This window comes from Mobula hypostoma, chromosome 1 (genome assembly GCF_963921235.1).
Source record: "Mobula hypostoma chromosome 1, sMobHyp1.1, whole genome shotgun sequence".
Taxonomy (NCBI): Eukaryota; Metazoa; Chordata; class Chondrichthyes; order Myliobatiformes; family Myliobatidae; genus Mobula; species Mobula hypostoma.
Window position 1 is genome coordinate 150,537,350 of NC_086097.1, and position 15,026 is coordinate 150,552,375.

The 15,026-nt window shown below is 40.8% G+C and overlaps 1 protein-coding gene across 3 annotated transcripts in view; it reads right to left on the bottom strand.

Annotated features, from left to right (window-relative positions):
- The window catches only part of LOC134351633 (zinc finger protein ZFAT-like), a 198,271-nt gene that overhangs the window by 95,307 nt on the left and 87,938 nt on the right, over positions 1–15,026 (bottom strand). For all 3 annotated transcript variants that reach the window (XM_063058064.1, XM_063058058.1, XM_063058048.1), the window contains 2 exons: positions 7,295–7,382; positions 3,292–3,441 (listed from right to left, as the gene is read on the bottom strand). In XM_063058064.1, the coding sequence (XP_062914134.1) occupies positions 3,292–3,441; positions 7,295–7,382 (238 nt within the window). The remainder of the gene's footprint in view (positions 1–3,291; positions 3,442–7,294; positions 7,383–15,026) is intronic.

The following is a 15,026-nucleotide window of genomic DNA, read 5'->3' on the forward strand; positions in this document are numbered from 1 at the left end:
TTGTAATGAGAGATGCAGAGACGGTAGAAGAACTGAATGCGTATTTTGCATCAGTCCTCACAGTGGAAGATGTCTGCAGTATACCGGACATTCAAGAGTGTCAGGAAAGTGAAGTTTGTGCTGTGAACATTACGACTGAAAAGGTGCTCAGGAAGCTCAATAGTCCGAGGGTGGATAAATCTCCTGGACCTGATGGAATGCACCGTCGGGTCCTGAAGGAAGTAGCTGGAGAGGTTGCAGAGGCATTAACGATGATCTTTCAAGAATCAATAGATTCTGGCATTGTACCAGATGACTGGAAAATCGCAAATGTTACTCCATTATTTAAGAAGAGTGGGAGGCAGCAGAAAGGAAACTATAGACCTGTTAGCCTGACCTCAGTGGTTGGGAAGTTGTTGGAATCGATTGTTAGGGATGAGATTACGGAATACCTGGAGGCACATGACAAGATAGGCCAAAGCCTGCATGGTTTCCTGAAAGGAAAATCCTGCCTGACAAATCTACTACAATTCTTTGAGGAAATTACAAGCAGGGTAGACAAAGGAGATGTAGTAGATGTGGTGTACTTGGATTTCCAGAAGGCCTTTGACAAGGTGCCACACATGAGGCTGCTTAGCAAGATAAGAGCCCATGGAATTACAGGGAAGTTACTAGCATGGGTGAAGCATTGGCTGGTCGGCAGAAAGCAGAGAGTGGGAATAAAGGGATTCTATTCTGGCTGGCTGCCAGTTACCAGTGGAGTTTTGCAGGGATCGGTGTTGGGACCGCTGCTTTTTACAATGTATGTCAATGATTTGGACTATGGGATTAATGGATTTGTGGCTAAGTTTGTCGGTGATACAAAGATAGGTAGAGGAGCGGGTAGTGTTGAGGAAACAGAGAGCCTGCAGAGAGACTTAAGACAGTTTAGGGAAATGGGCAAAGAAGTGGCAAATGAAATAGACAATAGACAATAGGTGCAGGAGTAGGCCATTTGGCCCTTCGAGCCAGCACCACCATTCACTGTGATCATGGCTGAAATACTATGTTGGAAAGTGTATGGTCATGCTTTTTGGTGGAAGAAATAAACGGGCAGACTATTATTTAGATGAGGAGAGAATTCAAAATGCAGAGACGCAAAGGGACTTGGGAGTCCTTGTGCAGGATACCCTAAAGGTTAACCTCCAGGTTGAGTCAGTGGTGAAGAAGGCAAATGCAATGTTGGCATTCATTTCTAGAGCTATAGAATCTAAGAACAGGGATGTGATGTTGAGGCTCTACAAGGCACTCGTGAGCCCACACTTGGGGCTCCTTATTTTAGAAAGGATATACTGACATTGGAGGGGGTTCAGAGAAGATTCATGAGAATGATTCCAAGAATGAAAGGGATACCATATGAGGAATGTCTGGCAGCTCTTGGGCTGTATTCCCTGGAATTCAGGAGAATGAGGGGGGATCTCATAGAAACATTCAGAATGTTAAAAGGCCTGAACAGATTAGATATGGCAAAGTTATTTCCATGGTAGGGGATTCTACGACCAGAGTGCATGACCAGGTTGAAGGACGTCCTTTTAGAACTGAGATGCGGAGAAATCACTTTAGTCAGAGGGTGGTAAATCTGTGGAATTTGTTGTCACTATTCGCTGTGGAGGCCAAGTCATTGGGTGTATTTAAGGCAGAGATAGATAGGTTCTTGATTAGCCAAGGCATCAAAGGGTATGGGGTAAAAGCAGGGGAGTGGGGAAGACTGGAAGAATTGGATCAACCCATGATTGAATGGCTGGCAGACTTGATGGGCTGAATGGCCTACTTATGATCCTATATCTTATGGTCTTATGGAATGAAATAATGAGCCACCTTCTTGAACAACGTTGTATTGTTACGTGGGACAGAGTGCCTGGCAATGTTATTTTGAATTTTTATAGAACACTGGAATACATAAGCCAATCTGAACTTGAGGTGGAGTGTAATGGCACTGGACTGGGGCAGGAAAAATTACTAGAAAGCCTCTGGGAATGAGGAATTTCAAATTTGTAGATAAATTACTTAATCGACTTTCTTAAGTGACCAAAGTCAGTGTGAACTGGTAATAACACGTCCTCCACACAATGGCACCTTAAGGATATATGGCTCTATTAGCCATATATCCTTAATATTAGCCAATATCCTTAATATTAGCCAATGGCTCTATTCTCTCTGTAACATCCTGAGAAAGGTTTCACTGCTCATGTATTGGTCTTTCTGCAGAAGCACTGCTAATGTAATGGTTGTTCTGTAGCAACAGTGCTTGGGTTATGGCTAGAGATAATGGGGGTTTTGGAATGTGCGCTGCCAATGAAGGGAGTGTTTTTTTCTTGTTGTGTGCCTGAGACCAAGGTGATCTGAGTCTTTTGCTTGGTGGAAGATGGAGAGAGAAGATACCAGAAAGGAGATGTCGTAGATACCAAAAAGAAGTGGACTTGAAGTGGGGCCAGGAGTCAACGAAGCCTGGGGAAATCGATGGAGGACCAGCGGAAAGGAAACCGTGGGCTCCAACTTGTGCACATTAGACTATTTCATTAAAATGGGCCCTTTTCTTTTTGTTTTACTTTACTAACCCTTTAGTCAAATTAAGAATTATAATTGCATAAGGGGTACTGTCTGTTATTTCGTGGTATTGATTTGTAACAGGGGAACATCTCATGCAGCATTCACACAAACAGGAGGCTTTGCACCCCCATCTCATATGTTTTTGATGGGTCCAGAGATTGTCTTTCCTAGACTTATGCAGCCGACAGAATCTGAGGGTTATAACTCCACACTCATAACAGTATGGCAAACTTCAGTTAAAACACCATTTATCAATTCACTAACATCAGCGGTGGAACAGGTGATCAGCTTCACATTACTGGGTGTCAACATCTCAGACAACCTATCCTGGGCTCAATACATTAATGCAACCACAAAGAAGGGACAGCAGCAGCTCTACTTTGTTAGGAGTTTGAGAAGATTCAGCATGTTATCAAAGAATCAAGTAAATTTCTATAAATATATCGAGGAGATATCATGATATCAAATTACCTTGAGAATTAACAAAGTAGTAAAATTCTAAACAAGCAACAATATGACCCTCCAAAAATAAAAGTCTTAATAATTTTTCCAATTCTTCTTATGTTCTATTGATGTTGACTGTGTAGACCAGTTCTGGTTAAATGGAAGTTAAGAACTTGTTGAATAATATGTCAGCAATAGGTTGTGTCTGGAGTGAGGGGATGGGGCCAGAGGTGGAAACATACCAAATTAAGTTACAGTTACCTATGCACTTGTTCATACCTTCGTGGGCCCAAATATGGCGCTGTAGGTCAGTGCCATTCTTCCGAAAATAGCAGTCACAGTAAGGACATTTTACTGCTCGTTTTCCAATCAATCCTTTAAGTTGTACCCGTTTTCCCAGAATTTCAGAGATGGTGCTCATGGGAACTTCTGCAGATAGATGTTGAAAAGGTTTAAATCAGAGTGACTTTATAACTTGTGCATCAATAGTTGCTGTTAAAATGAAAGTGTGAGACCATGAGCAGGTATGTAGAAAAATGGGAGATTCGCTGGTTGAAGGATTACAGAGTAATGATGATAAGTACACACTCTTATTTACATTTCAAACAGCAGGAATCAAGAAAATCTATATCATCAGAGGAAATTATCAAATTGAGAGTTGGAGGTGTATTTTACATTAACATATTACACTGTACATGGAACGTGTTGGAAAATATATTTAAAATTAAGCACATCAGAAAGATCATGTGCACTCTACAAAAATAAATTCGTCCTTGGATTGACAGCAAATAAATGAGCAATTTGTGCATTGTATTCAACGTTCTAATGGTGGTTTCAGTGCTTTTGCTTCAATAACAAGTTTCTTTTCCTTTCAAGGATATTGGACTTTAAATTAAAATATTATCAGAATTCTTGATTGGAGTCAACATTGTAACACCAAGGATATAGAAATTCAAATGTCGACTATTATTCTTGCACTTCATTGCCAGGTATTCCCTTGGTCTTGGTGATGGTGAAAGTGTGGATGGGATTACTAGCTGTGGGGAAGTGTGATCAACTGGCAAGACACAGGACAAAACATCTGTGTGTGGGTCAGGGGAGAATGGAGAGAATTGTTGGGAAACATTGGTTACATCACCTGAATGAGTGAAATACCATCACAGTCACTTCTGTCAATAGCCAACTGTGGAAAATCAACAGCCCTTAATTTCTTTTAATATGAGATCTAACCACACCCTTCCTTAGAGTATTGAATACAACACCAATAACAAGCCCTCCACTTGCTTATCCGATTTAAAAAAGTCAGAGCTAATATTTACCTTGTATATATTTCAAAGCTATCCTGATATATCTTGATCATCTTTACATTCAAAAATATCTCTGTCTCAATGACTTGCACATTTCTGTGGTTGACAATTCCAAAAAATTCAAAACCGAGAAATGAAATTTATTTTCATCTCTATTGCATAAGGCTGAATTATTCTCTCTTTCCTTAATTCTAAATTTTTTCATAGAGAAACAGCATTTTGGCATCTGTCCTGCCAACTTTTCAAAGAATCTTGTATTCATTTTTTTTGCCAGATCAGTTCATATTCTTCAGAATTTACATTCTTCCAATCATAAAAATTAACATCATGATCATGGAAAATATTGACCATTTTGGGAGCCATCTTTTGCAAACATTGTGTTAGCTCCATCATTCATGGCTAATTCTACTGTAGCGTTAATTTGATGTTCTTCCAAATTCCAGTAACCTTTTTGTTCTTTCTTCTTATTAAAGATCTATCTATGTGTGCCTTAACAATACAGAAACACACTGCTTCCAAAAACCTTTCAGGAAGAGCGCTCTGTAGATACACAATGTAATGAGAGAGAGAAAAAAAACTGCACATTTCGGCATCAACTGGACAAATTGTTACTCTAGTTGTAGGTTATTCCACAAAAGATACATCACCTTTATATCCCCTCAAAAAATTGTATATTCCAAAGTCATATTTAAAGGGAAAATTTTACCTCCTCTCTGTTTAACTAGGTGATACCTCATTTTAAAGAAGTGACCGCTAGCATTTTACTTCAATGTAAAAAGTAAGTTTGCCAAACCTGCCTCACTGATTTAATAGGAACATAGAAATTCTGCAGTCCCTTGCATCTGTTCTAAAAATGAATCATATCTGAGCTGTAGTGTAACTTCACCTGCCAAGTTTGAATAATGCTACTTCACAAATATTTTTCAGTCTTGAGTTTAAAGGTATCTGTCATTAAAACAAGATGTCTACATTAATTCAAGAAACAAACTGCAAGTTTTGTACAGTGCATTGACCATACCATCTGTATATTTGGAAGTTCCACCCTTTAGTCCTTGCTAACATATTTGGTCAAAAACCCTATACTCCTTTAAATGACTTCCACTGCTCTATGCCTAATTGCCATGGAAAACTTACATGAATGACTACAACAGCACTCAGTGAAGCCAAAGGTTGATTTGGTGGCTGAGGAAATAATTTCTCTATTCGCAGTGCATTATATTAGCAACACATGTCACCCAAAAATGAGGGCATTTGCTGATGCTATTTTATGGGATCTCTGATACACATGACATCTTACACATAAAAGGACAAAAGTAGCAGGCTCAAAGAAATGCTACCACCATGAGTTGACTCCAAGTTGCACCATTCTGCTGTATTTTCTGACTAGGGTATACAATATCTTGTTGATTGCTGGGCTTAAACACTGGAACTGTATCATTACTGTGGGATTATCATCACTATTGCAACATTTTAAATAGGTGATTCATCTTTGGAGGGCTCTCTAGAAAAGACCAATAAACTTAGGCTGCCAAGCACACACCACATACTGTAGTCACTTAGTGGAGGATTTCCCACCAGGAGAAGAGTTAATCAAGTGCTTCACAGGAGTTGATCACTTTACTTTATTCATTCATCAAAAAATATATTAGCATGGGATGACTTCTTGGATGAATACTGTCCAAATCCACAAGTTCCTGGAACGCCTGTAACATTATGTTCCGGTGGGAATTCTATAGTGATGAAGCTTAGGTTTTCTCTCGATAATTTGAATTTAAATTCCATTTTTTTCTTCTCAACACCTAGAGCAGTTATTTACGTCCATCAAAGCACTCGAGTTCCTAAAAACAAATATGATACTCCAACCAACTGTATCTGATTCCATGGGTTTATTCAAGATCAACAAAGTATATCACACAAAATGCTGGAGGAACTCAGCAGGTCAGGCAGCATCTATAGAAAAGAGAAGGGCCTCAGGCTGAAGTGTCGACTATACTCTTTTTAATAGATGCTGCCTGGCTTGCTGAGTTCCTCCAGCATTTTGTGTGTTGCTTGGATTTTCAGCATCTGCAGATTTTCTCTTGTTTGTCAACAAAGTATACGCCTTCTTTACTAAAAGATTCTCATTTATGGACTTAACGTTGGAAATGATGAATAGAAACTTCCACTCCATGAACAAGCTTAGCTAGTCATAGAGATATTGAGACATGAAGCATAGAAACTGGATCTTTGACCTTTCCAAGTTGTTTCTGATCCTCAGGTACTTTGTCTGTATGAGAGTACTTGCCTCCATGATCCACTCAGACAATGTCTTCCAAATGCACTTTCAGTGAAATAAATTCTTGCTAAGATCACTTCTAAAGTTCTTATAATCTTACCCTAGATCTAGGGCTGACTTTAGAGTCCTCTACTATGAAAAAAGCTTTCTACTATGTATCCTATCAATGCCATTCATAATTTTGTGATCTTCACTACCCCCTCATCAGACCCTGTAAAACTAAACCAGCCTACCCTGTTTCTCTGAACAATTTAAACATACCAACTCAGAAAACATACATTTTCCATACATCCTTGCCACTTCAATTATATCCTTCCCACAGTGTGGCTACTAGAACCTTACACAATAGTCAAGCGTAGCCGAATCAACATTTTCTATAGGTGTACTATGATTGCCACGCCCTTACATTTGAAGCCCCAGTACTGAAGGCAAGTATCCTCACTACATTTGCTGTTTGTGTAGCTGCCTTTGGGGATCTTTGTCAATATATGCAATACAGCCATTTTGTACTTGATTTTTTTTTTAGCACTAAGTAGGGTAGGACATGTAATAGGAATTTTAGCACTAAATACCTATTCTTCATGTACACATTGTGTTACTTAACTTTCATGCTTGGCAAATATTCAGTAACTTACTTCAATTTTAGGAACAACCTTATCTTTCACTCAGTGACAAGATAGAATAGGCTGTAATAACTCACCTGGGTGATATGTGGTGATGTGACACTTGATTAGTCGATCATCCGTAAAGGATTTCTCACAGACGGGACAATTGTATGTTTTCTTATCCTGAATAGGTACATTGCAAAATAGAAAGAGCAAGTTGTCAAAATAACCACGTTTTCTTTTGACTTACTTTCTAACTGTATTTTGCTAGAAGCATTTTAACACTTACACCTTGCTTTTTATACGCAATCTTGTATAAACTACAATTTGCCAGCATTTCACCTTTGAGTCTCAGTCCAGTCCTCACTCACTGCAATGTTGGACTCTCACTTCCACTGTTCTTAAATGTCATTTGTGTGTGCAGTTACATTACCAAATCGCATGGTGCTTGCTTATGTCATTTCATTGGAAGCTGGATCAAAAAGTCATGACTGCTGACCTTTAAGTTAACATTTTAAAGAGGAGCAAATTACATAACCAGTCAGCATTTGCGTACGAGTTAAAGTGCCCTGGAAGGAGGAGCAATGCTTTAGCAACAGATTTTTCTAGGATTACCTCTATATGCTGTCATTTTCTGCACAGATGTCACCGGAAAAGATGCTGGTGTGCTTAACACTTATATTATAACTACTGAGGTGATCATCATTGTTTAACTTGTAGCAACTTACAACCAGTTATGCAAGGGAATCAATTAAGTCAAAGAATTGGGGATGGGAAAAATCCCATCTCCAGTCCCATTTCAGAGGAACAATTTTACCCTCCCTTGAGTCCAAACCCACCATTTTTGAGCAGCCCCGCCTTAGTTTTATCACATCATTACTTTTACGGCTAAAACACATCTGTCAGTTGTCAGAGCAGGAATAACTTGATGATTGGAAGGTCTTCCTGTGGTTTGGAAATACGCAGGTAATGTTTCACTGAGGGAAAAAGTCTGCAAAAGCACCTTTAATATTTTTAATAATGTAAATTTTGCTAAGTTATCATTTATTCTGGATCCCCTGAAGGATGTTAGACCAATTTTGCACACCAAATAAATGAGTGAAACTCATTTTCTAAGCAAATATGCCCACGGTGGTGGTTTGCCAGATTGTGCTTTTCTGTATCATATATATGAATTTCATGATGTGGATATCTCTCACACAACAGAACATGGTCACCCCCATTTGAAATAAAGGCCTTTCCTTCCTCAAGGGATCTGTAAAAGGCCTCCGGTGAAATAATGCATTCTGTGCGCATATCAAGAGCATGAGCATAGCCAGAGAAAATGTGAACCCCTCAGATACCAAAGGGATAATCTACTTATGAAGCCAGGAGATGTGGGTGAAGTCCTGACTGAATATTTCTCATCTGTATTCATCAAAGACAAGGATGTGGAAGAGCAAGTTCAGGGAAGAGAATGTGGATAATCTGGAGCAGATCGGCATTACTGATTTCATAAGGGTTAATATATCTTCTCTATAGAGGTTTGAATCAAGAGACATTTAATCAAGATGGTGTCGGTGAAAAGCAGTGAGAATTTACAGGCATCATACATAACATTGAAGTATACTTCTTCTGAATTACTCTCATGGCAAGCTGCAGCCTGTAAATTCCCTTAAGTATCACATTTCCAAGCCGTCCTAATGGACGAGCGATTGCACAATCTTCTGAAGGACTTGGCGGTCTTAACTCCCAAGAATGCAGGTACAACACCTTTGAACGGATGAAGGTACATCACCATGGCCGTAAGAGAGGGAGGAGGGGATGGCTCAAGCCAGACTAAAATGCTGGGGTATGAAACTTCCTCTACCTGGTACCTTGTTAGCAAATGTACACCCTGGAGAACAAGATTGAGAAATTAACAGCAAGATTATTGTATCGAATGGAAATGAGGGATTGCTACATTCTGTATTTCACAGAAACATGATTAACGCAAGCCACGCCAAATTCAGCAATCAGACCTGGGAGCTTCTCAGTAAACGGGATAAACCAGACTGCCGATTCAGTGAAGGCAAAAGGTAAGGTCAGTGATTGATGATAAATTCTTTGTGGTGCCCGAATACAGCAGTCTTATCTTACTCTTGTTGACCTTGAGCAAAAGAGTTCTCTCTCATGATCCTGACCTAAGTTTACATACCATCTAAGACAAATGTTAAGCAAGCACTCGAGGTACTGAGTGCCGCCATCAGCCTATCCCGGCACCTTTCAAATTATTGTCAGTAACTTCAATCAGGTTTGTTTGAAGAAATCATCAACATACCATCTGCAGCACTAGGGGTCCCAACACATTCGAGCACTGCTATAGTACCATATGCAATGCACACTGTTTGATCCCTAGACTGTATTTTGGCAAATCTGATCATTTGGATCGTCTGGCTGAACTTCTCCTACATGCTGTATGCATGAAGAAAGACTGAATGAAGAAAAGAACAGTACTCCTGGGAATTCCTGGGGAGTTAGAGGCCAAAGAGCAATGCTCCAGGAGTAAGGACAACAAAGGGGTGGTCGTGGGAGGCAGAGGAATGGCTATGGGATTGTTTCAAATCGCTGGATCAGAGGATCTGAACAAATACACCATGGTTGTCACAGACTTTATAAAAACAGTTGAGATGAGTGTGTCCCCAGAAAATAATTCACAGTCTACCCCAATCAGAAACCCTAGATGAATCATGAGATCCACAATCTGCAGAGCACTAGATTAGTGGCATTCAGTTTTGGTGCTCATGTAAAATACCTGAGGTTCACTTATGATATCCGGAGAGCCATCTCACATGAGAAGTAGCAATTCTGGACTAAAAGTGAACGTGAAGTTATTCACTTTGGTGGCAAAAATAGGAAAACAGATTATTATCTGAATGGTGGCCGATTAGGAAAAGGGGAGGTGCAACGAGACCTGGGTGTCATTATACACCAGTCATTGAAAGTGGGCATGCAGGTACAGCAGGCGGTGAAAAAGGCGAATGGTATGCTGGCATTTATAGCGAGAGGATTCGAGTACAGGAGCAGGGAGGTACTACTGCAGTTGTACAAGGCCTTGGTGAGACCACACCTGGAGTATTGTGTGCAGTTTTGGTCCCCTAATCTGAGGAAAGACATCTTTGCCATAGAGGGAGTACAAAGAAGGTTCACCAGATTGATTCCTGGGATGGCAGGACTTTCATATGAAGAAAGACTGGATGAACTGGGCTTGTACTCGTTGGAATTTAGAAGATTGAGGGGGGATCTGATTGAAACGTATAAGATCCTAAAAGGATTGGACAGGCTAGATGCAGGAAGATTGTTCCCGATGTTGGGGAAGTCCAGAACGAGGGGTCACAGTTTGAGGATAGAGGGGAAGCCTTTTAGGACCGAGATTAGGAAAAACTTCTTCACACAGAGAGTGGTGAATCTGTGGAATTCTCTGCCACAGGAAACTGTTGAGGCCAGTTCATTGGCTATATTTAAGAGGGAGTTAGATATGGCTCTTGTGGCTACGGGGGTCGGGGGTATGGAGGGAAGGCTGGGGCGGGGTTCTGAGTTGGATGATCAGCCATGATCATAATAAATGGCGGTGCAGGCTCGAAGGGCCGAATGGCCTACTCCTGCACCTATTTTCTATGTTTCTATGTTTCTATGACTAAAGGATGCTTGAAAGCTGTGGCAGGACATGGAGGCACTCACCTTCTACAAAGTGAAACCAAGCAACATAGATGACAACAAGGATTCGCTCCAAGATGAGCTCAGTGCCTCTACTGTCACTGGTGGAATCAAAGGTAGTGATGAATCAGCAAAAGGGAGGGAGATTGAAAACCTGTCTGAGTGGTGCCATAACAACCACTTACTCAATGTCAGTAAGACCAAGGAGCTGGTTATTGACTTCAGGAGGGGGAAATTGGAGATCAATGAGCCAGTCCTCATCAGGGAATCAGAAATGGAGAGCGTCAGCAACTTTAAATTCCTTGGTGTCATCATTTCAGAGGATGTGTACTGAGTCCAGCACTTAAGTTAGAGGCAGCTCCTCTACCTTCTTAGAAGTTTTAGAAGTTTGTGAAAATTTAGTATGTCAAATTTCTACAGATGTTTGGTGGAGAGTATATTGACTGATTGCATCACACCCTGGTATGGAAACACCAGTGCCCTTGAATAGAAAATCCTACAAAAAGTATTGGATATGGCCCAGTCCATCACCCGTAAACCGCATCCCATCACTGAACACATCGACATGGAGCGCTGTCACAGGAAAGTAACATCTATCATCAATGGTCACCATGATCCACGCCATGCTTTCTTCTTGCTGCTTCCATAAGGAAGAAGGTACAGGAGACTCAGGATCCACACCACCAGGTTCAGGTACTGTTATTACCCCTCACCCATCAGACTTCTGAACCAGAGGGGATAACTCCACCCACCCCATCACTGAACTGCTTCCGCAACCTATGGTCTGACTTTCAAGGATTCTTTACAGTGACACATTGTACTTTGATAATAAACTTACTTTGAACTTTGAAATCTATAAGGCAAGATGACATCTATCCCATGCTGCTCTGTGAAACAAGGGAGGTTGCTCAGGCCATAAAAGCAATTTTTCCATTTACAGGTGAGGAGACAGAGAACTGGAAAGTAGCTAATGCTTTTCCTTTGTGCTTTCCAGACTAACTTCTCACTGTATCCTGGCATAAGTTTAAGGAGGAGATCAAGAAGAAAACTTGTAACTACACAATGGTGGTCTCTATCTCTGTGATAAGGAAATTTTTGGGATAAATCCTAACAGATAGAATTTATGTACATTTGGAAAGGAAGAGGTTGTCAAGCTGGCCTTTGTGCGAGGGAAATATTAGAATCAGAATCAGGTTTATTATCACCGGCATATGTTGTTAAATTTGTTAACTTAGCAGCAACAGTTCAATGTAATACATAATATAGAAGAAGGAAAATAAAATAAAATAATAAATAAATAAATAAATAAATTGCAGTATACGTATATTGAATAGATTAAATGTTCCGGATGGCTCTTGACATGTGTTGGCAACAGCACATGACGAACATCGAGCTCTATAACGACCAACCGATGCTCACCACTAAAATCGAGACGAAAAGACTGCAACTACTGGGGCACTGTCTAGGCCACCCCAAGCTACCTGACAGCCTAGTCATCATATGGGAGCCCAAGCATGGGAGGATGAACCCTCGGCGCCCTCCCAAGACTATGGTCAACATGCTCCTAGAAGACAGCAGCGTGGCTAGTATAGATGAACTGAACACACAGATGAGGGAGAGGGAGAAGTGGAGAGTCCATCATCGTGCCCAACGCCGGCCCCCTAGGCCTGAGTTGACGTAGTGGTAGTAGTAGAATAGATTAAAAATCCTACAAAAAACAGAAATATATATTAAAAAAGTGAGGTAGTGTTCACGGGTTCAATGTCCATTTAGGAATTGGATGGCAGAGGGGAAGAAGATGTCCCTGAATCGCTGAGTGTGTGTCTTCAGGCTTCTGTACCTCCTGCCTGATGGTAACACTGAGAATAGGGCATGACTTTGGTGCTGGAGGTCCTTAACGATGGATGCTGCCTTTCTGAGACATCGCTCCTTGAAGATGTCCTGGGTACTTTGTAGACTAGTACCCAAGATGGAGCTGACTAAATTTACAACCCTCTGCAGCTTCTTTCGGTCCTGTGCAGTAGCCCCGGCCCCCCCCCCCACCCCCATACCAGACAGTGACGGAACCTGTCAGAATGTTCTCCACGGTACATCTATAGAAGTTTTTGAGTGTATTTGCTGACATACCAAATCTCTTCAAACTCCAAATGAAGTATAGATGCTGTCTTGCCTTCATTATAACTACATCACTATGTTGGGACACCCAGGAACTTGAAACTGCTCACTCTCTCCAATTCTGATCACTCTATGAGGATTGGTATGTGTTCCTTCATCTTACCCTTCCTGAAGTCCACAATCAGGTCTTTGGTCTTACTGACGTTGAGTGCCAGGTTGTTGTTGTGACACCACTCCACTGGTTGGCATATCTCGCTCCTGTATTGCCTCTTGTTTCCATCTGAGATTCTACCAACAATGGCTGTATCATCAGCAAACTTATGGATGGTATTTGAGCTATGCCTAGCCCCACAGTCATGAGTATAGAGAGAGTTGAGCAATGGGCTAAGCACACACCCTTGAGGTGCACCAGTGTTGATCATCAGTGAGGAGGATATGTTATCACCAATCCACACAGATTGTGGTCTTCTAGTTAGGAAGTCGAGGATCCAATTGTAGAGGGATGTACAGAGGCCCAGATTCTGTAACTTCTTTTAGGACTGTGGTTCTCACTAACTTAGCTGATTTTTCTTCGAGAAGGTAACTAAGAAAATTGCAGGTGGTGTCAATCAGACTGAAAGGGACTTACCCCACATGGTATAAGAACTAGAAATAGGAGCAGGAGTCAGACATCTGGCCTATCAAGCCTGCTTAACATTCAAAAAGACATGGCTAATCTAGATGTGGACTCAGCTCCAGTTCCCTGCCTTTTCCCCCATAATCCTTAATTCCCCTGCTTTGAACTGTCTCTTAACTATATTTAATGAGGTAGCCCCTAATGCTCTCCAGTATGCCTGAGAATGACAAGGAAGGTCTTGATGCTGTGGATAGCAAGGAAGGTCTTGATGCTGTGGATAGCAAGGAAGGTCTTGATGCTGTGGATAGCAAGGAAGGTTGCATTAAGCCAGGGACGGCAAAGCTTTTTGATTGTGTGTGCCCAAACTGTCAATAACCTTTTAAACAAATTCTCTCACTTGCCATGTTATTTCTGAGTAAAGATTATCCTTAGTGAATTAGTAACAATAATTATGGGCTTTTTTTTAAAAGAAAAAGGATGAATCCTGCTGCTATTTATTTATACTTTATACTTTATCGTCGCCAAACAATTGGTACTAGAACATACAATCATCACAGCGATATTTGATTCTGTGCTTCCCACTCCCTGGATTACAAATATTAAATATTAAAAATAGTAAAAATTAGTAAATATTAAAAATTTAAATTATAAGTCATAAATAGAAAATAGAAAATGGAAAGTAAGGTAGTGCAAAAAACCGAGAGGCAGGTCCAGATATTTGGAGGGTATGGCCCAGATCCAGGTCAGGATCCGTTCAGCAGTCTTATCACAGTTGGAAAGAAGCTGTTCCCAAATCTGGCTGTACGAGTCTTCAAGCTCCTGAGCCTTCTCCCGGAGGGAAGAGGGACGAAAAGTAATTGTAATCATTGTAATATTTGTAATCATTTTACTGTTAACAGAAGTAAAACAGATTTTAAAAATGAAGCATTTTAGAAAACCCATTCAAAAATTAATATAATTAAAAAATATATAATTGAGAAGCTATCATTTCAAAATAGCATTGTTATTGTAATGGTTAACCATCTAAATGGCCATTCTTGTGAGTCTGCCAGTGTTTAGTGGCTTTAGCTCATTAGGCTTAGCTGGGATCAGGTTTGGGCAACATTAGGTATTTGGTAGGTTTCTCTCTTTCTGTTCATATTTGTTAATTCCTCACCTCTAAGAGCATAGTAGTTTAGTGAGGATGACTCCAGGAACAGTGCCTTGTACTGTGTGTGGGATGTGGGAAATCAGGGAGACTGGAGGTCTCCCAGATAAACACACCTGCATCAGGTGAACCGAGCTGCAGCTTCTGAGAGAACATATTAAGGAATTGGAGCTGCAGCTCAGTGACCTTCACCTCATACAGGAGAATGAGGAGGCAATAGACAGGAGCTGGAGGGAGGTAGTCACCCCTAGATTACAGGACAGGTAACTGGGTG